Source organism: Pinus tabuliformis, chromosome 7 (assembly GCF_031772625.1).
Source record: "Pinus tabuliformis cultivar Carrire ecotype Pingquan chromosome 7, CPIR1, whole genome shotgun sequence".
Lineage (NCBI taxonomy): Eukaryota > Viridiplantae > Streptophyta > Pinopsida > Pinales > Pinaceae > Pinus > Pinus tabuliformis.
Genome location: NC_142293.1, coordinates 567,672,867 through 567,697,815, shown reverse-complemented (window position 1 = coordinate 567,697,815; position 24,949 = coordinate 567,672,867). Strand labels below are relative to the sequence as shown.

The 24,949-nt window shown below is 39.5% G+C and overlaps 2 protein-coding genes across 2 annotated transcripts in view; one reads left to right on the top strand and one right to left on the bottom strand.

Moving 5' to 3' along the window:
• The window catches only part of AT-HF (HIS HF), a 350,337-nt gene that overhangs the window by 263,512 nt on the left and 61,876 nt on the right, over positions 1-24,949 (top strand). The gene's annotated exons all lie outside the window — the stretch shown is intronic.
• Positions 14,314-16,689, bottom strand: LOC149248687 (uncharacterized). Its single transcript, XM_089456097.1, has 2 exons — positions 14,565-16,689; positions 14,314-14,441 (listed from the first exon to the last, which is right to left on the bottom strand). The coding sequence occupies exon 1, from the start codon at positions 16,497-16,499 to the stop codon at positions 14,811-14,813; it is 1,689 nt and encodes a 562-aa protein (XP_089312223.1). The 5' UTR covers positions 16,500-16,689; the 3' UTR covers positions 14,314-14,441; positions 14,565-14,810.

Genomic DNA, 24,949 nt, shown 5'->3' with positions numbered 1-24,949 from the left:
AGTTCCTCAAATTAGGCCGACTTCTTTGTTGGCAGGCTGACTTGGCCTTGGAGGGTTTCTTGACACTTTAAAATACAAAATTAATTCTTTTAACAAGTTATAATGTGCCCGAAGGGGTCTTCAACATATGACAATGACTCTTTTGACTTCTTGACCTAGGAAAAACCTTAGAAGCACTCAATTGGTGCTTGGCCTCTAAAATAAAAGACCTTAAGCATGAAACCCATGCTCCAATAATAATAATAATAATATTTATTTCATTTTACAATATACAAGAATCAAAAGTACATTTCATATTTATGAAGACCTAACCTAGTTATAGATTTTTCAATTCTTCCTCTTAACTAGGGAGGTATTCATAAATGGTACATGGACATTCTGAATATGAAGAGATCTCATAAGAATATTCGGATTGGTAACTCATATGTTTAGCATCATAACGGCCAACATTGTCACATAGCAAGGCCTTGACAAACAACTCTATCTCTCCACAAGATTAGAGCACAATGTTGGCGAGACCAATGATTTTTAGACATTGTCATCATTGTCTCTCAAGGCAAATACCCCACTCGGGTGTTCACAGAGTATGTCTTTCTTCGACTACTCTTATCTTGGATAGCCAGTCCTCAAACAATATCAGTTCTCGACTACTCTTGGATGCCCTACCTCATCCTCAATGTGCATCAGATGCTAGATGTTTACCCAATCTTCCTTTCTATCTTCCCAAATGAAGACAAGAATGACGTGTCTATCTCTCCCTTTCAACTAGGGAGGATATATCAACCAGACCAAGCTTGTCTCTCAAATATACAAGCTTCTTATTAGGAAGAGATTTTGTCAATATGTCAGCTACCTACTCATCAGTGGAAATATACTGTAAGATGCAACACACCATCTTGTACTAGCTTCCAAATGTAGTGACACTTGTTGTTAATATGCTTTGTCTTTCCATGAAACATTGGGTCTTCAGACAATCTTATACAACAAGTCTTATCACAATGTATCACTATAGGTTCCATTGGTCCTTCAAACAAGTCGAACAACAATTTCCTCAACCAGACAACTGCTCTACTTACTTCACAGGCTGCAATATATTTAGCCTCGACACTACTCGAAGCAACAAATTCTTGCTTTCTACTCATCCATGAGACCATGGTGGATTGTACCTTGCAGATATATCAGAATGTGCTTGGCTGCTATCCAATGATCATGGTTCAACTCAACCTGGAACTGACTGAGAACATTTACTGAAAAACATATGTCTGGTCGAGTATTCACCAAGTACATCAATGAACCAATCAATTGTCTATACTTGGTCGGATCCACTAGGCTTGATTCAGAACTCCTTAGTCTTCTCAAGTTTGTGATCATCGAGGTTGTCATTGGTTTGCAATCCATCATGTCAAACCTCTTCAACATCTCAATCACATACTTCCCTTGACCTAGATAGATCTCATCAGGTCCCTGCCAGACTTCTAGTCCCAAATAGTAGTGCATCAGCCCAAGATCCTTCATATCGAATTTTGCTGCTAGTTGCTTCTTGCATTCTTGGATTCGACCTTCCACACCTGTCAAGAGAATATCATCCACATACAGAAGAATAATCACAGGCTCACCTTGTACAACCTTGATGTAGAGATTCAGATTAGCAAAATTCTTTGTGAAGCCCAATCTTTGTAGGTATGCATCCATCCTAGCATACCATTCCCTTGGTGCTTGCTTAAGACCATATAATGCCTTCTTTAACCTGCAAACATAAGCCTCTCTATCTTTGACTTCAAATCCCAAGGGTTGCTCTATATAGATATCTTCATCAATTGTGCCACTCAAGAATGCAGTCTTGACATCCATTTGATCTATACTCCATTCCATTGATGTTTCCAAAGAGCCCAGTGAGTGTAAGTTGTATAACTTGCCGTAGGAGCAAATGCCTCTTCATAATCGATGCCCTCCTGTTGAGAGAAGCCCCTAGGAGCAAATATTGCCTTATACTTGTCAATACTTCCATCTGTTGCATGTTTGATTTTGTAAAGTCACTTGGAAGTTACCATAGACTTGTCTTTGGGCCTAGGTACGATCTCCCATACCCCCTTCTTCATTATCAATTGATATACTTCATTCATGGAATCTTTCCATTCTTGATGATTGATAGCTTCTTCAAAAATGGATGGCTTTTCTTCTATTAACTTTGTCATATATGTTGCATATCTTGAATATCTTTTGGGCTTCTTGCTTTTTCTAAATGTGCCTTTAGCTGCTCCATGACCCTCTACATCTAATAGAGTAGATTTTAACCAATTAGGTCTCTTTCTAGTCTCGGGGATTACCACAGGTTGTATAGGTTCATTGGGACCTTCATCTTCATGATTTGATTCTTCTTTCTCCCTAGTAAATTCTACTTCAAATACTGGAAGTTCTTCATCATCAAAGTCTATAGGGAGATCCTTTGATTTCTTGAATTCAGTACTCCGTCAAATATCACATCTCGACTGATTTCTATTTGGTGTCCTTCTTTTATGTAGATCCTATAGGCCTTAGAATAATTGCTATAGCCAACAAATGTTCGCTTCATGCTTGATGGATCCAACTTCATTTTCTTGTCCTTTGGTACATGAATATAGACAGGACAACCAAAGATTCAGAGATGATCCACACTTGGTTTCTTCCCAGTGAATGCTTCTTCAAGAGTCATGTTATCTAGTGACCTGTGGGGACTTCGATTTTGTATGTATACAACCGTCTTCGTAGCTTCACCCCACAAAAATTTCGACAAATCTTGATCATGTAGCATGGCTTTTACACTTTCTTCAATGGATCGATTCTTTCGTTCTGCAACTCCATTTTGCTCGAGATTATATGGGACTATCAACTCCCTCTTAATCCCATAATCCTTACAGAAGGCTATAATTTCCTTGGATGTGTATTCTCCTCCGTTATCAAACCTTAATATCTTGATTCTCCTTTCTGTAAGGTTCTCTACCTCAACTTTGAGTTCTTGAAATTTGATAAATACTTCATCCTCGGATTTCATTAGGTAAACCTAAGTTTTCCTTGAATGGTCATCTATGACTGTGACATAATATAAATGACCTCCAAGTGACCTTTGTTGAAATTTGGTACCAGAGGACAGGTGGTTCCCTAAGGCTTTGATCTTTGGCCTAGGGAAAAGTGTCCAAAAGAATTTAATTTTTCTCTTAAAGTGACTTTATAATTTTTATAAAGTCAAATATAATTTAAAAGTGACTTTAAGTGATAAAGTTACTAAAGTCTAATTTTAAAGTGGCTTTAATAAAGTCAATATACAATTAGAAAGGAAAAGTGACTGGAAATAAATGACTAAGTGGGTCTTTATTAAAGTGGGGTGAATTAAAAAATAGAAAGTGAGATTTAAATGAACATTTAATCTCAGCCCTAGATCTCAATCTATTTCAGCCATTGGATTTAGGGATTCCCCAAAAGTCACTTAGGGTTAGATTAAAGGAGGAAAAGGTCATTACCTTTTTCATGAGCAGTTGACAGAAGGAGAGCAAGAGAGCAAGGGAGATTTCTGGACAGTGAGGAGAAGGAGGCAGCAACTTGGCATACATTCCAAGGCAGCGTTTTAGCAAGTCCGTACAGCTGAGTTAGAACACAGTGAAAGGCAGACTTTGGGCATGATTTTCTAGAAAAGCCGTACAACAGTTTTGATTCAAATTCCAAGGAGGCCGTACAACAAGTTCGCACAGAAATCGAGGAGCAAAAAATCTGAAGTTTGCTGGCACGTTTTTCAAGGGAGGCCGTACAGCGAGTGGCTGTACCTTGGCACACTTTTCTAGGCAGAAATCTGTACAGCTGTATCGCTGTTTTTCTGCACAGAAATCGAGAAAAACCGTACAGCAGCATTTATGGCACCCTGCATGCTTTTCTAGGCAGTCCATATAGTAGCATTTAAGGCTGAAATTTGGGCACAAAAATCGAGGAGGCCGTCCAACATTTATTGCTGTTCTGTTTTGCTGTTTGCAAGTTTTTCCAGTTGGCTGTGAGGCACCAAAAACGAGATAAGTTGTAAAAGTTTGCTTGCTGATTTTTTTGCTGAATATTTCTCTCACTGTTAAAGCATTTTCCAGAAATAAGAAAGAACTTTCGAACTGGTTTTCCCCAGGAGTTGTAGGGGGTTTTTCCAAGGTCACCTTGACCAAAAATCATTGTTTTTAAATGTGTTGAATGGTTGTTTGTATGTGTTGATATTTATTTCTGCATTTTCCAGCGTTTTGTAATATTTTCAGAATTTGTGTTTTCAGCAAAATTTATTTTCCAGTTTGTGAATGTATGGATATGGGAAAGGGCATTTAACTATTTTGGAGAAATAAGGTGAAACTGAAAATCGGGGAGGGAAATGAGAAATTTCTACATGGTATCGGAGCTTGAGTGCTGAAGTGCAGTTTGGGACAGCAAGGAGGAAAATTACAGCCTGCTGATTTTTCACTCAGAAAATTCCAGCAAGCTGATTTTTCACAAACAACAATTTTATCTTTACTACAACAATGCTATTTTTCAGTTTTAGGACAACAGGATGTCATTGGGATTGAGGGTGGAGGATAGGTTGGATGGGCATACCAATTACAGCGTTTGGAAGGAGAGAATGCAGAGTATCTTTGAAGAGGCAGAAGTCTGGGACATTATGGTGCATACCACACAGAACCCTGTTGTTGTGCCTACTGATGCTACTCAGTTGGCTGCTTATAATAGAAAGAACAACAAGGGTAAGAGACTGATTCTAGACGGAGTCAAAGACCATTGCATTCCTCATGTGAGAGGAAAGAGAAATGCCCATGAGATGTGGACAACATTGTCCAATCTCTACCAGAGTACCAATGAGAACCGGAAAATGGTCCTGAAGGAGAAGCTGAAGACCATTAAGATGGGTAATAATAGTGCAGCTGGATATCTCACAAAGATTACTAATATGAGAGATGAGTTGGCAGCAGTTGGAGAGGTCATTCCACCCACTGAGTTGGTGCCGATTGCAGTGAACGGCCTCCCCCGTTCATGGATGAACTTTGCTGATGGAGTTTGTGCACGTGAGACCCTTCCCACATGGGAGAGGTTTTGGGATGATTGCATTCAGACAGAGATCAGGAAAGGTTAGCTTGGGGTAGCCAAGCCAGTTGAGCAGGATGAGGATGTAGCACTGTTGGCAGGAGGCAAGAAAGGCAAAGGGAAGAAGCAGGCTTCCAAAAGCAATGGTGGGGGCAAAGGCAAAGGCAATGGTAAACAGGGTAACACACAGAAGGACTATTCCAAGGTGAAGTGTTGGAATTGTCAAAAGATGGGACACTATGCAGTTGTGTGTCCGGAGAAGAAGAAGAAGAGGAAGAACCAGAGCATGGCAGCTTCAGCAGAGGTTGAGAACTTTGCAGATCGTTTTGACTGGGAGTTTGGGTTCACTGTGTGTGAGTCCTCTAGTGCAGGATCACCGACCACATAGGTTCAGAGGGAGCATGCTTTTTCCTTGATTAGCGGAGCATCTTCGGGTATCTGGTATGTGGACAGTGGGGCTTCACGTCACATGACAGAAGTCCATGAGTACTTCTCAGAGCTTTTAGAGAGTGGCACTGATATAAAGGTAGTACTCGGTGATGACAGAGTTGTTAGAGCAGTCGATGTGGGGACACTGACATTTCAGAGGGAGTCCAAACCTCCCTTGAAGGTGTCAGATGTTCTTTATGTGCCAGGGATGAGGAAGAACCTCATATCCGTCTCAGCTTTGGAGGACAGAGGATATGAGGTACTGTTCAGGGGAGGACAGGTGTTGATGTATCCCAGGGGCACTCCAGCTGATTCAGCTAGAGTGATAGGTGTATGCCATGCAAAGGTGTACAAGTTTGCATTCCAGCCCCTTTTGGCATTGAGCAGTAGTACCAACAGCAGAGCTAGCAATTCTGCGCTGTGTGAGATTTGGAACTGCATGATGGGGCATATGTATCATGGAGCCTTGAGGACCTTGTGGGAGATCACTACAGGTGTGCCAGATTTCAGTACTGATAACTTTGATACTTGCAGAGGATGTGCGATGGGCAAGTTTGCCAAATCCCCTTTTCCCAGCAGTGACAACAGAGCGATTGGGATACTTGATTTGATTCATTCCGATGTGAGTGGTTGGATGTCTCATGTTTCCTTGAGTGGATATGAGTACTATGTTTTATTCATTGATGATCATTCCAGGTGGATTTGGATTTATTTCTTGAAGACCAAGAGTGAGGTCTTCAAGCGGTTTCAGGAGTTTAGAGCTCTTGTGGAGACACAGACAGGTCGGAAGATCAAGTCCCTGAGGTCGGACAATGGGGGAGAGTACACCCTTGGAGAGTTTGTTGACTATTGTGCAGAGGTAGGCATTAGGAGGGAGTTCATTGTTCCTTACAACCCCCAGCAGAACGAGGTTGCGGAGAGGAAGAACAGATCCATCGGAGGGGCTGCTAAAGCCATGTTACATGATCAGGGGTTGCCATTGTTCTTGTGGGCAGAGGCCTGCAACACAGCTGTTTATTTGCAGAATAGGAGTCCGCATCGTGCCTTGGGGCACATGACTCCGGAGGAGGCTTTTTCTGGGAAGAAGCCTGATATTGGTCATCTTCGTATCTTTGGGTGCATTACATACTCCTACATACCCAAGGAGAAGAGGACCAAACTAGAGCCCACCGCAGGGAAGGGTATCTTTGTGGGCTACAGTGAGACCTCAAAGGCCTTTCGGATTTACATTCCTGCACAGAGGAAAGTTGTTGTCAGGCGGGATGTGAAGTTCGAGGAGGATAGGGCCTTTAGGAGGTCACAGGAGTTAGAGTATCTGGATCAGCCAGACCCTCAACAGCAGTTGAGTCAGTCGTAGGGATCCAGTGGGCAGGGATCAGGAGGATCCGGAGGTACATCTATGAGGATGTCAGGTCCGTCAGTGAGCAGTGGCTCGCCGAGCCAAAGGGGTGGTGCTCCGGGCAGCATGCAGAGCAGTCCACAGAGCAGTTCACTAGGGAGTCCACTGATGGACAGTTCACACGGTACCTCAGCTTCTACAGGTTCAGGTGCAGGCGGGAGGACAACAGACAGACAATCAGGAGTTCAGGCTCCTGATGATGAGGAGGAGGAGGAGTTTCATTCTCCAATGGGAGAAGTACGCTCAGGGAAGAGGAAGCCCAAGTGGCTTGAGGACACCTTGAGAGATGCCACATCTATTGCTGAGCCTAAGAGGCCGGTCAGAGAGAGTAGACCACCTGAGAGGTTTTGTAGCTATATGGCGATGGCTACCAGCATCCTTGACTCTGAGCCTTCTAGCTATGAGGAGGCAGCTAGCCAGCACGTTTGGAGAGAGGCCATGCAGGAGGAGTATTCTTCTATCATGAAGAATGATGTTTGGGAGGTGGTGCCGAGGCCTGAGGGCAAATCCGTGGTTACTTCTAGATGGCTTTACAAGGTAAAGCATGCTGTAGATGGCAGCATTAAGAAATTCAAACCGAGGTTTGTGGCTAGAGGGTTCTCCCAGGTAGAGGGAGTTGATTATGAGGAGACCTACGCTCCCGTGGCTCAATATACTTCGATCTGCTCCATTATATCGATAGCAGCAGAGATGGGTTGGAAGATCCACCAGATGGATGTGAAGACTGCATTTTTCAAGGGCTTCATACAGGAGGAGGTGTACATTGAGCAGCCACAGGGCTTTGAGGTGCATGGGAAGGAGTCCCATGTGTGTAGACTGAAGAAGGCCCTTTATGGCCTGAAGCAAGCTCCCAGAGCTTGGTACTCCAGGATAGATACATACTTGCAGGGGATGGGTTTCACAAAGAGTGAGGCAGATCCGAACTTTTACTATATTGTGATAGGTGAGGAGCCTCTCATTTTGGTGCTGTATGTGGATGACTTGGTCATTACAGGTGCAGAGAGACTCATAGAGCACTGCAAGAGAGATCTTGCGGCGGAGTTTGAGATGAAGGACATCGGCTTGATGCATTACTTTTTGGGTTTGGAGGTGTGGTAGGAGGAGGGGCATTTATTCTTGGGACAGGGGAAGTATATTGTGGACATCCTTGGCAGATTCCACATGGAGGATTGTAAACCCATGTCGACACCTATGATCACCAACTGGAAGACGCTTCATGCTTCAGATTCCGAGTTGGTGGATCCCACATTGTACAAGTAGCTGATTGGTTCCTTGATGTATTTGGTCAACACTAGACCAGATATTTGTTTTGCAGTCAACACGATGAGTTAGTTTATGTGTGAGCCTAGGAAGGTTCACTGGGTGGCTGCAAAACACATTTTGCGATACTTACAGGGGACAGTGGATTATGGTCTGGACTACAGGCAGGGGGATGGAGTGAGATTGGCAGGTTATACTGATTCTGATTGGGCAGGTTGTGCTTCTGATAGGAAGAGCACTTCAGGGTGCTGTTTTGGGTTGGGTTCGGCAGTAGTGTCATGGTTCAGCTAGAAGCAGCAATCAGTAGCATTGAGTTTAGCGGAAGCAGAATATATGGCAGTCAGTCTAGCTAGTTGTGAGGCCATCTGGCTTCGCAAGATGTTGTTTGGCTTATTTGGTCAGCCGTTGAGATTTTTCTTGATTTACTGTGATAATCAGAGTTGCATTAAAATCACGGAGAATCCAGTATTTCATGACAGGTCAAAGCATATCGGGATCAAATATCATTTCATTAGAGATTATGTTCAGAAGGGAGCTATGAAGCTTGAGTATATTCCCACTGATGAGTAGGTTGCAGATATTCTTGCCAAAGCCTTACCACGAGGCAAGCATGTCTACTTCAGAGACAAGATGGGTGTGGTGAGGAACACCTTCCTCGGTAAGAGGGAGTGTTGAAATTTGGTACCGAAGGACAGGTGGTTCCCTAAGGCTTTGATTTGATCTTTGGCCTAGGGAAAAGTGTCCAAAAGAATTTAATTTTTCTCCTAAAGTGACTTTATAATTTTTATAAAGTCAAATCTAATTTAAAAGTGACTTTAAGTGATAAAGTTACTAAAGTCTAATTTTAAAGTGACTTTAATAAAGTCAATATAAAATTAGAAAGGAAAAGTGACTTTGGAAATAAATGACTAAGTGAGTCTTTATTAAAGTGGGGTGAATTAAAAAATAGAAAGTGAGATTTAAATGAGCATTTAATCTCAGCCCTAGATCTCAATCTATTTCAGCCATTGGATTTAGGGATTCCCCAAAAGTCACTTAGGGTTAGATTAAAGGAGGAAAAGGAGGAAAAGGTCATTACTTTTTTCATGAGCAGATTGAGAGAAGGAGAGCAAGAGAGCAAGGGAGATTTCTGGACAGTGAGGAGAAGGAGGCAACAGCTTGGCACACATTCCAAGGCAGCGTTTCAGCAAGTCCGTATAGTTGAGTTAGCACATAGTGAAAGGCAGACTTTGTGCACGATTTTCTAGAAAGGCCGTACAACAGCTTTGGTTCAGATTCCAAGGAGGCCATATAACAAGTTAGCATAGAAATCGAGGAGCAGAAAATCTGAAGTTTGCTGGCACGTTTTTCAAGGGAGGCCGTACAGCGAGTGGCTGTACCTTGGCACGCTTTTCTAGGCAGAAATCCGTACAGCTATATTGTTGTTTTTTGCACAAAAATCGAGAAAAACATACAACAACATTTATGGCAGCTTGCACGCTTTTCTAGGCAGTCCGTACAACAGCATTTAAGGCTGAAATTTGGGCACAAAAATCGAGGAGGCCGTACAACATTTATTGCTGTTCTGTTTTGCTGTTTGCAAGTTTGTCCAGTTGGCTGTGAGGCACAAAAAACGAGATAAGTTGTAAAAGTTTGCTTGCTGATTTTTTTGCTGAATATTTCTCTCACTGTAAAAGCATTTTCCAGAAATAAGAAAGAACTTTCGAACTAGTTTTCCCCAAGAGTTGTAGGGGGTTTTTCCAGGGTCACCTTGACCAAAAATCACTGTGACTAAATGTGTTGAATGGCTGTTTGTATGTGCTGATATTTATTTCTGCATTTTCCAGCATTTTGTAATATTTCCATAATTTGTGTTTTCAGCAAAATTTATTTTCCAATTTGTGAATGTATGGATATGGGAAAGGGCATTTAACTATTTTGGAGAAATAAGGTGAAACTGAAAACCGGGGTGGGAAATGAGAAATTTCTACAACTTTGGAGTCATAGGACCACAAACATCGGAATGAAGAAGATCCAAGTTTTCTTTTGAACTTAAAGCACTACTTCGAAATGGTCACTTGGTGTTCTTACCCCATGCATATCCCTTGCATACGCCATGGTTTTTTTTTAGTTCCCGGATGCCATTCACTATTGAATTTAGGGTTGGTAAGACTTTGTAGTGAAGATGACCAAATCTTCCATTGCAAAGTTCACATGGGCTAACTTCAATGTGAACCAAAGCTTGAGCGAGGGGAGTTAACAATCTGTAAAGTCTTCCTTCATGGATCCCAATCATTCTTGCATCTTCTATGCTTGAGCTTTTACCCATACCACCACCTTTCCATCAATGAAAGCAACTCTATCACCCTTGTCTTCTAGACATGAAATGGAAAGTAAATTCTTGTGCAAACTCGGAACAAATAAGATATTGTTGAGATGAATGTTTCCTCCATTCTCCAGCTCAAGTGAAGTTGATCCAATTCCTCTCACAGGGTAACTTTTATTGTCACCAAGCTCTACGAAGTAAGAGGACTTTCCTTTTGATAATGTCTTTAATTGCTTGTGTTGACCAGTCATATGTCTTGATGCTCCACTATCGATCACCCAAATATTCTCATCTTGAAATGTGCTAGTGAGTGTTGAGAATAGTTCTTCATCCTTGGTAGATGTTTTGGTCACTTCTTATATGAAAACATGAGATCCCATACTTATTTGATGCCCTTCTTGAGTTGACTTGCCACCTTCGTACACTTCTTTAGGAACTTCTTCAGTGTAGGAGAGATGAGATATTCATTATGCCCTTTGCCAACCTTAGCTCCAATTCCATGTTGAATAATCTATAGGGCAGTAGATAGGATGATTTCTCTTTTTATGATAACTGCTTGTGATGCCTTTTTACTTTTTCTTACTTATTAGCTTCTTCTCTTATCATTATGTTATTTTTTATCATCAAACAACTGCCAAAACAAGAAGAACAATAGTACACAAGAACACAAGATATAGGTTGCAAGCCAAGATCAAAACCTCTCCACCTGGGAGGAAAAGCTGTAAATCTCTTCTCTTCTGATAGATTCTTTAATTGACGAATTCCAAGACCTCTAGCCCAAGACTAACACCCTTCCAAGACCAATTCCAACCTTCTTGATGACGTGCTTTCCTTGTCCAAGTCAAACCTAGTCAAATCTCCTCCAACAATACAACTTCGACCCCAACAACAGAATGTCGGCCTCTATTGTAGGTCTGAAATTTTTGGCCCTCCCAGCAACAGTTGCTTCCACACGTGTGAGCTTATTTCAGCCTTCCAAGACTTCTTCAGACCTTTGCTTGACTTTCTTTCTCTTCTAGGGCTTGAGGATGACCTAATGAGCCCTCCTTCGATCTTATTTCTACACTTTTTCCAAGTTCGATCCTGCAATAGTAAAACCCTAACCTAGTAGCAGAAACCCTAACTTCCTTCACATGTGTGAAGAGAGAGAGAAAATAGCCCAAACACTTGATCTTCATCCTCCTCCTTCCTTTGCTTACCTCTTCCTTCTTCTGCTTTGCTCACTTGATGAGAGAATGAATTGTGTCTCTAGGAGGTCGAGTTCCCTCTTATATATACGCTTCTGAGGTAGATGGAGTTCCTCAAATTAGGTCGTCTTCTTTGTTGGTAGGCCAACTTCGTCTTTGAGGGTTTTTTGACACTTTAAAATACAAAAATAATTCTTTTTACAAGTTACAATGTCCTCGAAGGGGTCTTCAACATATGACAATGACTCTTTTGACTTCTTGACCTAGGACAAACCCTAGAAGCACTCAATGGGTGCTTGACCTCTAAAATAAAAGACCTTAAGCATGAAAGCCATGCTCCAAAAATAATAATAATAATTTTTCTTTCATTTTACCATTTACAAGAATCAAAAGTACATTTCATATTTATGAAGATCGAACCTAGTTATAGATTTTTCAACAAGAAGTCAACTTACCCAAATTCTAAAACGTTGTTTGTTAATGATTTGAGTGATGCATTTAGTTATTGCTGAGCTTCGACTACTTCAAATCAATATACTGATTTAACCATGTTACATAATTTCGTGAATTGGAAAGGGGAGTTGACATTCTTGTTGCAAATCTTGGACGTCTTGGGGACCTCCTTGAAAGGGGGAGGCTGTCATTATCTATGATAATAGTATTTGGCCTTAGACAAAGTTGATCGCATGCTTGACATGGGTTCATTGTTCAATTTTACTTTTTTTGGAATTTTGAAAATTTGAAATTTTTGATTCCTGTTTGGAAATGCCTTAGGGAAAATTTTGAATGTAGTATGACAATGGACATATACTTATGATTCTAATATCTATGATCATGATTCACATCAATATGTAATTTGCAATTTCCACTTGATATCAAATTTGAAATTTCAAAGTGAATGTTCATGTTTAAGTCTTTAAATGATTTATTTTCTTGTTGTAAGTTGGAAGATTTCAAGATTCATATATATTATAATTTATAAAATATATAATATATATATAAATTATAATATACCCCCGACGAACCCATGTACCCTGTCTCAAAAAGTGACACTCCTGTCCCTAAACCCACCTTCATCATGACCTTGTCTTCATCGGGACTATGACTGAGACCATGATTACCACAATGCCAAGATCATGACCATGCCTAGTATGCTGGGAGTATATTACTGTGGGATCACTGAGATGCTTCTCATCTCAACTATGCCGAGACTGTGACTATGTGCTGTCCCTGCACCGAGATCTTCATCATCACAACTATGCAGAGACTGTAATCATCATGATTGTGAGGATGCTGAGACTTCATCCCTGATCTGTACCTATCCGAAAAATACAGAGATGATGTCCATCTGAAAATTTGAACCTCATTGTAATGCAAAGAATCTCAAACCTATACCCATCTGAAAATTACAAAGAATTCGAGTTCTATATCTTCTACTTTTGCACAGACCCTAGTTGGGTATTTATAGTAGTTTGTCCTCCATAAATTAGCCGACTTGACAGAGGGAACCATTGTGTTTGTTTACATGAGCCGACATGACTTCTTTTTATATCGTTTTGAAGGCCAACTTCTTCAAGAGGGATTGTGCTTGTCTTTAGAGGGCTTCTACATATTTCTATAGACTTGAATACACTAAACATAGGCTCAGGAAGAGCTTCTTCATATGACATTGAATCTTTGACTCAATAATAAATCCTAATGCTCTCAATGGGAGCCACTAACAAATAAACTTCTTGCTCATGAAACCCATGTAGGAAGGCATACAAAAATAATTTTATCTCTTTTATTTCATCATTTACAAAGATCATGTCATTATGAAGACCGAACCTAGTTCTTCAACACCTAGGGTATGCAACATCAAATTGACAGGGATTTGGATAAACAAGGGTTCCAATGGAGTCCTTTAGATCAATGTTGTTAAAAGCGCGATCGGGATTTAATCGGCGCCGGGAAAAAAGCGGAAAAAATCGTTAAAATCGGGAAAAAATTGGAAAAAATCGGGAAAAAATCGTTTGGCACAAAAATATTCATTTTTTTTCAATTTTTTTAATATCTAAACCATCTACAACATAAAATAAATACATTGACACATAAATATGATAAAAAAACTAATATATAGGATGTTTAATATCATTTCTAGCGCTAAAATCACACATAACATTGAATCATGTCCTGAATAGTAAGTCCTGAGTCCCAACTCAGCCTCAAAATATCAACAAAAAATATGATAATGTATCTCATCATGTCATAATGTCATATACAATAAAATGAAAGTCTAAGACTCTAATCCTATTGATTTCCTCTGCCCCTCTTGCGAGAAAATGTCACTGCTTTCCCTTTCCCCCTAGATGAAGATGCTAGTGCCTGTGGTGGTGGAAATGGCAGTGGAGTCTGACATGCTCTAGAAGCTGAAGAAGTAGCTGTAGAAGTAGCAGCTACTGTAGGTAGACGGAGACCACGTCCTCTACTGGTGGTAGTGGTAGCCCGGGTAGGCGGTGTCACCTCCTCCTCCTGCTCCTCCAACTCCTCCTCCTCCTGCTCCTACTCCTGCTCCTGCTCCTCCTCCTCCTCCTCCTCCCCCTCCTCCTCCCCCTCATCCTGCACTAACCAATCCTCAGTGGGATCCATGAGAGGCCTCTCGGTCTCAACCCTCCATTCAGTAGTGGTGTCAATCCCATCCAATGAGATGGCATCCATATCAGGTGTCTTGTCTAGTTGCCTCACCCACAATCGAAGATTGTAGTAGACATAGACCATGTCATTAAGTCTACGGGACTCCAACCTGTACAAAGTTCATGAAATAATAATTAATAATTAATATTATAAAAAAAATATTGTTTAATGAATTCAAAAATTTATTTGGAAATTTGCAATATTTTAAATGTTTAAGTGTTAAGTTGTTAACCTATTGCGCTTCTTGTTGTGTATTTTTTCAAATACACTCCAATTGCGCTCACATCCCGAGGAGCTGCATGTTTGGCTGAGGATGCGTACGGCAAGCTTTTGCAAAAGGGGTACTCTGCCACCATACATCTTCCACCATGCGTCTACAACAAAATTACAAATAAAATTTTAAATAAACATAAGAAAAAAATGGAATTTGAAGAGACAATGAAATTTGAAACAAAGTTACAAAGTACAAAGTTACAAACTAAAAAATACCTGGCATTTTGATCGTCCTATCAATGATAGCCATCTCAAAGCCAAATGTGCCACCTGACATCTTATACGTCTCAATTTGTTTAGAGATCTCTATACGTTGTTCTGGAGATCTCACCATCTTCTGGACACAGGTTAATAATCCATCCATGATCTCAGCATCAAAATCAAACCCACATGCATAAGAAAATGTAGGGTTCAGGAAAAGCCCAGCAGCATGAATGGGACGATGGAGTGTGTTGTTCCATCGCTCATCAATGACGTTCCATAGAAGGAGTTGTCTCTGGAACCCATCATCTCCCTTGTCATCATAGTAGGACCGAATGGCTTCTTTGGCCCTGTCCATGGCTTCATACAAATAGCCCATTGCGGGCTTCTCACCATCTACCAACCGAAGAACCTTTACCAAAGGTTCAGTGACAGCGCACACCTCCTGCACTCCCGCCCAGAAGTCTTCTTGGTATGAAACAAGTCTGCACACGGCCTCTCCTTCTGGTTTGCGGCTCATTGGCGAAGAATGCCACTCCTCTGAAAGAAACATTCTCTTCAAATCCCACATAGATTTCAAGAGGGATTGAAGAGATATGAAACTCGTCGCAAACCGTGTAATGGCGGGGCGCACCAACTCTTTGTTGTTGGTGCATTTTCTCATCAAGCTAAGCACAGATGTGTGATTGTAAATAAATTTTGTGATGCTTTTTGATGAGTCAACAGTCTCTTTGACAAAGGGAATTTTCCCTATGTCCTCTAACATCAAATCAATACAATGGGCAGCACAAGGTGTCCAAAATAAAGTAGGATGCCTGTCCATAAGCATTCTACCAGCAGCAACATAATTTGCAGCATTGTCCGTTATGACTTGGACAACATTTTCTGCACCCACCTCCAAAATAAACACATCCAGCAAATCACATAAAGTTTTTGCATCTTTGATTTGATGAGTTGCATCAATAGATTTGATAAACATAGTCCCCTTGGGACAACTAACCAAGAAGTTTATAAGGGTTCTCCCCTTTTGGTCAGTCCAACCATCTGACATAACAGTGCATCCTGTTTGTGCCCATGATTCCCTAAAATCCTCCAATCTTTGGGTGCAGTCACGCTTTTCATCTTGAAGAAGCCGGCCTCTGAAATCATGAAGAGAAGGGATTTTGTACCCCGAGCCAACACTGGCAATAGCATCAACAGTAGGTTGGAAAAATGGATTATTCCTTACAATGCTGAAAGGAATATCACTCCAGAGGAGAAATTTTGTCATCAACTTGTCAGCTTGTTGTTTTTCATTTCTTTTTAGCATTGAACCGATAGTTGGTTGTGCACCAGGTGTGGTTCGAGGAACAAAAAATGATGATGCAGCTACCGGATTGACTGACGCTGCAGTAGAACCAGTGCCACTTGGCCCACTTCCTTCAGCTGACCTTTTTAGTTGCCTTTTGAGTTCTTCTTTGGCCTCTTTAGTGTGCTCTAATTCTCCCAATGCTCTCATGGCTTTTCGGATAATTTCAGCATTTGTATTTTGACAGGGCACCACATCACGTCCAGGGATTTGTGCAAGGTGGAACTTCAACCTGTACACCCCCCCGAATATCTCCTTTCCACACAACTTGCAATACAAGTTTTGTCTATCATTCAGAGTTTTAGGTTCACCATATTCCCAGAAAGGATCCAATTTCCTTGGCATGTTTGTTTTTGAATTTTGAATTTGCAAACCTATGGAAAAATAAGGATTAGGAAATAGGAATTTAGGATTACATAATACAAATTACAATTTAGCATTTACAAAATTACAAGTTAATTATTTCCAAAATCCCAATTTCCAAACCCAAGTTACCCAACCAAATGCCAATGGCAAATGCCAAAAAACAATGAAAATTCAAAAAAAATAAACAATGTTTAAAAAAAATGAGAAAATAAAAATAAAAAATTGGTTCTCATAGTCATAACAAATTACCCATCCCAAATCAATGAAAAATTTCAAAAAATTCTTTAAAAACAATGAAAAACAAAGTTTTTATAGAAGCAAAACAAAAAAAAATTAATCTACATACCTTTTTTATGGACAAATTGGTGATCTTGGCTTGGATTCCTCCTAAAAACGCTTGGATTCGCTCCCAAATCCGACGGAAACCCTTCAGCTCCTCTCCCTCACCTCTTCTCCTCCTCCTCCGCGCGGACAACACAATGAATTAAAAAAAAAATCGATTTTGCATATAAAAAGCCCGCTGCCCGCGCCATTCACGATTTTTTGGTTAAAAATCGCGATTTTTTGGAAAAAATCGCGATTTTTTCGATAAAAATCGGTATAAAAAAAAGTGGCGATTTTTATGGATAAAAATCGCGATTTGGTCGGGTTGGGGATAAAATCGCGATTTTATCGTGATTTTAACAACACTGCTTTAGATTCCAACATGTATATCAAAAGAGTCAGTAATGATATCATCCTTCTAGTCATATATGTAGATGATATCATTATTACAGTGAGGCCAGTGCATGACAAAGATTAAATCCAATATGAGAAAATCCTTTGACATGATAGATCTAGGCCTCCACTATTGTATGGGTGTAGAAGTTTGGCAAACAGGTAGAAACATTTTTCTCACAAACAAAATATGCCAGAAGTTTGTTGGACAAGTTTAGAATGACAAATTACAAAATATTGTCTTTGTGGAGAAAGGGATAAAATTTTTCTTTGAAATTGACTCAAAGGCAGTTAATGACTTAGCATATAGGCAAATAGTGGGCAACTTGATATATCTTACAACCACTAGACCTGATTTGAGTTTTTCGATGATCTTCATTTCTAGATTCATGGCAATGGCAAAGGTAGAGCGTTGGACAATAATGAGGTGAGTGTTGAGACTTGTGACAGGGACACTTAACTTTGGCATTATGTTTAATGGAAGAAAATACTGTAGGCTGTGTGGGTATATAGATTCAGATTGGGCAGGTTATGTTGATGACAAAAAATCCACCTTTGGATATGTCTTCAACATTGGCATAGGTGCATTCACATGGTCCAATAAAAAGCAACATGTGGTAGCTCTTTCATCAATATCAGAAGAATATCAAGGAGAAATGAAAGGAGTATGTGAGGCAGTTTGGCTGAGAAGACGCTTTTAGATATGCAGATGTGACAATCAAAGCCAACACCTCTATTATGTGACAACCAAGGGGTGATGAAACTTGCCAAGAATCTAGTCTTCCATGAGTGTACCAAACATGTTGAGGTGCATTGCCATTTCATCAGACAACTTGTAAAAAATGGGTCTATCCAACTACAGTATTGTCCTATAGACGATCAAGCTGCAAACATTCTCACTAGGCCTTTAGGTCCTGAGAAACATGTAAAATTCTAGGATAAGCTTGGTGTAGTTAGTAGATTGACCATTTAGGGAGGATGTTAAAATAAATTTTAGTTTATAATGGTCAATTTACTTTTAGACATAGGCATTAATGAATCACTTCGACTTTAGATTAGTTTATGCTTTATGTCTTATTTCATTTTATCGAATAATCCTGATGAATTTTATAACTATGGATGATCTTCATATTGTATATTTGACCCTTGATGTATTTATATTGATTATTGTCAAGCATATTTTAAATGCTAAAGTCAAAAGAAAAGTATATCTTGAGTCAAGTCGCATTTGGACTTTTAAAAGAAGAAAATTTGAATTTTTAAAATTGAAATTTTTTACTCCTAGTTTGTTAAGTCGACCTTCCTCCAAGTCAAGTTGGCCTAGGCAGAGTCTCACCCATTCTACCCACCCAAATCATTATATAAAGGCAACTCGACCTCCTTCTCAAGGCACCAAATCGCACTCTCAAGCAAGGCAGTCTGGGCATCCTAGTGAAGGAGAAGGACAAGGAGGACGAAATTCATCTCCTTCTCTTCTCTAGCTTGCATGTGTGGAAGGATTCTCTCCATTTGTAGATAACATTTTTCTAGGCAGTTTTTGTTGTAGGGGGCGAAATTTCTAGGCAATTGCAGGGGGCTAAAATTTTGGGATTCTGGTAGTTGCAGGCATAGTTTTAAAAATCGGAACCATTGACCAGATTGGTCCACCTATCAAACCGGAACTGGTCAAACCGGGACTGGTCAGATCTCAATGAACCGATCTTTTAAAAAATACATGAAATACTTCGTTTTTAATGAAAAAAACTATTTTTAAGATTTAAAACCATGATTCCAAACCAAAAGAGATAAAATATGGAAAGTTTGCTCATTTATATACAGGGTAAAGGTGATTATATCAAAGTGGCACTGAGTGCAATACATATCAACAACATAATACATAATCAATGAGGCTCTAAATGACCTCTAGAGTCCAGAAACAATGTTAAGCTATGGGGTCACTGGCCTACTACAAGTCTACATATCGGTGATCAACATGATCACTCCTCATCATGATCAAACTCATCACCACTACTAGACAAGGGATCATCAACATGAGCTACATAAATAATCTGGCTGAGTGTTTGAGGACTCCTAAAACTCCTCTGCAACCTTAGCAGTAGTGGTAGTAGTAGCAACAAAAATAGACATCAAAACTACAAATCACTAATCAACATGATCACTCATGAAACTCATCATTGATTCAACGCTACTAAAAATGGGATCATCAACAAGAGATACATAAACATCATCTTGCTCAAAGTCTTCAGACTTGGATTGCTCAACCTTATAATATGATAAAAATTGAAGTTTAACATGCCTAACTAGTGATTTTGGTTTGAGTGAAGGGTTCATCTCCTCAGCCTTATAATGTGGTAGAAAAAGCTTAGCATCCCTAACCAATTATTTTCCTTTGAGTGAAGGGTACATTATTGTTAAGGCCATGGTAGAGGAGTTCAACAATCAATACCACCAACATCAACAAAGTTCAAAAATCAATGCCACCAACATCAACAAAGCTAAAAAATCAATGCCACCAACATTAAGGTCTTTAAAGGGCTTCATGCTCTTGATCAAACGCCAATCTCATACCCTCATGCATGATAGAATCAAATGGAAACATTGCAAATCCCCAAACCATGAAATCCTGAAAACCATTAAGTCTGTTGAATTTTAAGTGAACTCTAAAATTCTAGTTTCTCCATATGAAATCCAATGAGGTCGAAACCACTCTCAAACATCCTGAGTCATTTCATGGTAATGTTAAAAATTTAAGTAAAATGATGAAAATGAAAAATAAAGGAAATGTCACTTTTACTTTAAGAATTTAACATTACCATTTGGCATTGATTGCTAGTGTTGCTAGGGTTGATATGTGTGAGGCAAATGAGAGGGGAGACATGCTTTTCTTAGATGAATTGTTTTTGGAGGGAAACAACTCCAAATTTCCCTCAAAACAACATCGAAACTTAGAAAATTGCATTTTGTGGGGCCTGTAGCTAGTTTGGCAATAAATTGACCGGTTATGAAGGAATTGGTCAGTTTATGGGAAAATTGGCCGGTTCCTTCATAAACCGGCCATTTTGGGCCAATTTTTGTGGGTTTTTGGTGAAATAGGCCCATAACCCGGGTTTTTTGTCCGGTTTGACCCGGTTGCCCAATGAGCTGACCAGTTTAATTGGTTTTCGATTCATGCCGACTGATTTTTAAAACTATGGTTGTAGGAGGGCCAAAGTTCTGGGGGAGACCAATAGAGCAAAGTGCTGGATCTGATTGGGAGGCTTGACTTGGAGGGTGTGACCAGGTTTGACCTTTGATTTGTTGAAGTTCAGTTTGACCTACTTGATGGCTAGAAGGTCTAGGTGTGTCTTGTTAGAAATTCAGAAAGGCAGAAAGATTCTCTTATATTGAAAATTACTTGTGATATTCTTGTAGTCTTATTAACTCTTCTTTATGTTCTTCTTTTATCTTCTTTTTATCAAGCAATTATCAAATCAAAACATGAAGATCGACAACACCAAATATAGGCACTCAACCATAGTTAAAACCCTTCTATATGGGAAAACCCAGTCAAACTCTTCCACTAGCAGATTCAAACCAAACTTGAGACAATTCAAGACCTTAGATCTGACCAATAGACCTTCCTCCTCCACCAAGTCAGCCTTCGAAGATGATTATGCAAACTTCAGTAGTCTCTTCTTGTCTACTAGCAACAACCCAATATTTTGGCCTCCTAGCTTCAGAATTTTGGCCCTACACTAGTCCTGCAACTTCGACCCTCCTGCAATTCTAGAATATCGCACGTGTGAATCACAAGAGAGAGAAAATGGTCTCCAAACTTCTTCGCTATGGTTTTTCTCTTTCTTTCAATAATTTCACACCCTTTTTCCTTCACCAACAACTACAAATCGAACTCGTTGAGAATGTGCTTCAAATGAGGTTTAATTGCTGCCTTTATATAGTAGTTTTTGTCTCCCATTGAGGCTGACTTGGTGGAGGAGGCCTAAATGACCTAATTTACATTAAAATAAATTTCTTTCTTGATAGATAAAGCCCAAGAAGGGTCTTTTACATGATGACAAGGACAAGGACTCTTGACATAAACCCTAGAAGCCTACAATGGAGGCTTTGACCTAAAAATCATTGACCCAAGCATGAAACCCATGCTTTAATAAGTTAATTTCTTTTACAATAAAATTTATTTTTCTTTCTTTTGACAAATACATTACATTATGACTCAAATACAATTATGAAGACCGACACTAGTTACATTTTTCAACATTCCCTCTTAGGGAGGTATTCATATTTACATATATAGCGGTACATGGAAGATCTCAAAATGATATGCTCTACGAAGAGTCACAACACATGCAGTGTTACAAATTAGATACCTGACCAAGGTACTCTAATCGGGTGGGACTAAGTTGTACTCAAGCTTTAGCCTCTCTAGGTACCATTAGGTTTTTAAGCTCTAACACCAACCCAGGAATGTAGGTGCGTATCCAAGGTCGAAGATCCAAGACCAACGCCACCCTTCTTACTTTGGGATCTAGATATTAACTTTATCTAGATGCTTTATCTCTCCTAATCGACTTAATCAGATATATATCCACCAATCTAAGCATGCTTCAAACGTTCAACTTTTTACGGAGAGATCCTGCACAATCACAACCCCAATCAATAATAAACCTTCAAATATATATACAAGTAAACACAAACCTTCGGGGTCCTTAATCATTTTGATGCTACTTATATCATCACCAAGTTATCCAAATACAACTTGTCAGAAGCTTTCTTCTTTCATTTCTTCAGTAGCACCAAATACAACCTCAGTACTTCTCAAGTCTTTTGTTTGCAAATCTATCTGTAGTACTTTCATTCATTCTTCGGTTTCATTCTTTCTTCAAGGTAGTTACTATGACTGTCATAATATGCCCTCCCTCTTAACTGGGGAGATATATCCTCTATCCAAGCTCCCTCTCAACTCAACAACTTCCTTCTTTTATAATATTGGAGAGACTTCAATCTTTCAAGGCTTTATTTCTTTCTCATGGCATCAAGGTCATCTTGATCAACATCATTCTTACCATGCTCATTATTATTATCATCTTCAATTATGAACATCTTGAAGATTATGTACATGCAAAACTTTAATAGCAAGTACAACCAAATACAGAAGCATAAAGTCAACTATATCATAATCATGTCATCACAATTGAAGCATCAAAGCATTCAAGCTTTTAGACATTAAATACCTAAACCTAGTTAGGTTCATAATTAGCAAGAGTCACATCTTTTATATATTAGACTTCAACGTCTTGCTAGAATTTTGTTATAAACACTAGAGTCCATCTTGGAGACATAAAGCCTTAGATATCAACAATTCAATCAAGATATTAATCCAATCATAAGGTTTCAACAATATGCTCTTAGAATTACATGCCAGACTCTATTAGTGTTTGTTGCAAAGTTCAAACCCTAGATTTCATCAATAAAACCATGTATATCAACAATAAAATTAGCATACTAGCATTTCATATATAGGTTTCACTGTTATTCCTTCTTTCTACGATTTTGTTGTAAACCCTAGATGAAAACATTAAACTCCAAGATTAGATAACACTTTTGACTAGGCTAGGGTTTCTATCATATGGAAGAATATACACCTGGGTTTTCATTCCTAGGACTTTATTTTAGTTATTACAAGGGTTTTGTTCATAAACCCTAAATGACCAATTTCTAAAAATATAAGGTTTCATTATATAAGCTAGACATTAACAACAAACCCCAAAGGACTAGGGTTTTCACCACAACATTAGCAAAACCCTAAACTTCAAAATAATAACATTTCAATATATGTTCTAGACTTTATCAACAACCCTATGTAAACTAGGGTTTCATTATTAACATTGACATACCCTTTGCATCAAGAGGATAGGATTTTACAGTGAACCCTAAAGGTTAGGGTTTCACAAAAATGATCAAATGACAAGAGACAATATAACAAGGGTAGATTCAATCTAATGATTAATCACCCTAACAAGAATCTTTATGATTCAAAACCCTAGACATAAAGATGTTAGTAATATAAAGCAAATTTCAAGTGACAATAATCATACCTTTTGGAACAAAAACTTGTAGTCTAAGACATACGTTGAGTTGTGTTACCCCCCCCCTATGGGTGATATCCATAGGAGAAATTTTTTCTCCTAGATGGTCCTCAACCGATAGCCAACAACTCCTTGCAGCCAACAGATAGCTCGATGTACCACCATCTCTACCACCTGAGCCAACCATTATGCTCCCTCTCCCATTTGTTATGATCATATGTTTGAGGTGGGCTTTCCAACACCAAAGGTATAGCCTTTCATTATGTAGTTGGGTATTTTGGCTTACTTATCATGGACACTTTTGGGCATGGATTAGTGGGGGGATTTAGTGGAAAGAATGGGCTTGGTTTGTACTCTTGTCTCCTCTGTCCAACTTGGTGGTTAACCTTGTATCCTAGTCCTGTGGGATCTCCTTTATTGGCTACTAGCTTTAGGAATGGCACTACATGGGAAATCTCGATTTTGGTTGCGTGGTCCCATTTCTCGACACCACATACATCACTCCACTCCACTCATTATAACCCCTTCACCATATTTCCCATCCGGGTCTACATTTGTCCATTGGGTCCATAAGGAGTTAGCCTCACCTTCCCCTTGTCCACACTTTGGGTTGGGCTTGGAACGATGCCTCGGAGGTTGATGCAACTAAAAAGAAAGTAAAAAGCATAATTTGGCCACTCTCAATAGGAAATGTACCATAAGATGCAAAAGATGGTCAGGACATACAAATTTAGCACGTGGGCAAAAGGCAACATGAGCTCTACCCTCTATCATTATGGCCATCACCCTGGTTCCTAGGGCCCCCTATATGAGCCCCCTACATCATTAAGAAACCCATGATTGTCCCAACCCCTGGTGGGTGATGAACTGCCCAATCTAAATGGGGTATTCATTGCTACATCATTCACATCATGCTCTCATACCTTGGAGCCCTGAGTGTCGAGAAATCGAGGGCAATATTGTTTAGTTTGATTTCTCCTTTAGTTGACAATTTCTTGTGATTAATTATTTTTCTTCTTCTTTGTTGTTACATTAGTATCATCAAGATAATTGCTAAAAACACAAAAACACAAGAGAACACAAGATATAGGCGTGCAATCAAGGCAAAACCCCTAGGTAGGGGTAAACCCAGTCAATAACTCTTCCTTTAGTAGATTCAAATTAGACAACCAAGACTAAAGGAACTTGCTTCTCCACGAAGTCAGCGTCCAATAGAGATGCTTCAACAATCTTTTCCTATGTAACTTCTTCTTGAAATATCTCTCACTTGTAACATCTTTAATACCTCAGATCTCGGATCTGTAGCAGCCTTATCTGATCTGCAACTTCTCAAAATATCTCGACCTGCAACTTCAAAATATCTCGGCCATATAGTAGCATATGTGACAAAAGATTTCGTCATCCTTTCCTTCTTTTCTTCGTACTTCTCTTTCTTATCCAACTTGCAAACTTCATTATGTGTTGTCATGTCTTACTTTGAGTAGGTTGAATACCTCTTTAATATTTATATATAGCCTCTTGTAGCTAGCCAAATACTTGTTGAAGCCTACCTGATCTCTCTTTGGAGCCGACTTGGTGTCTCTTTGGGGCTGACTTAGGTGGAGAAGGAAACATGATATTTTGACT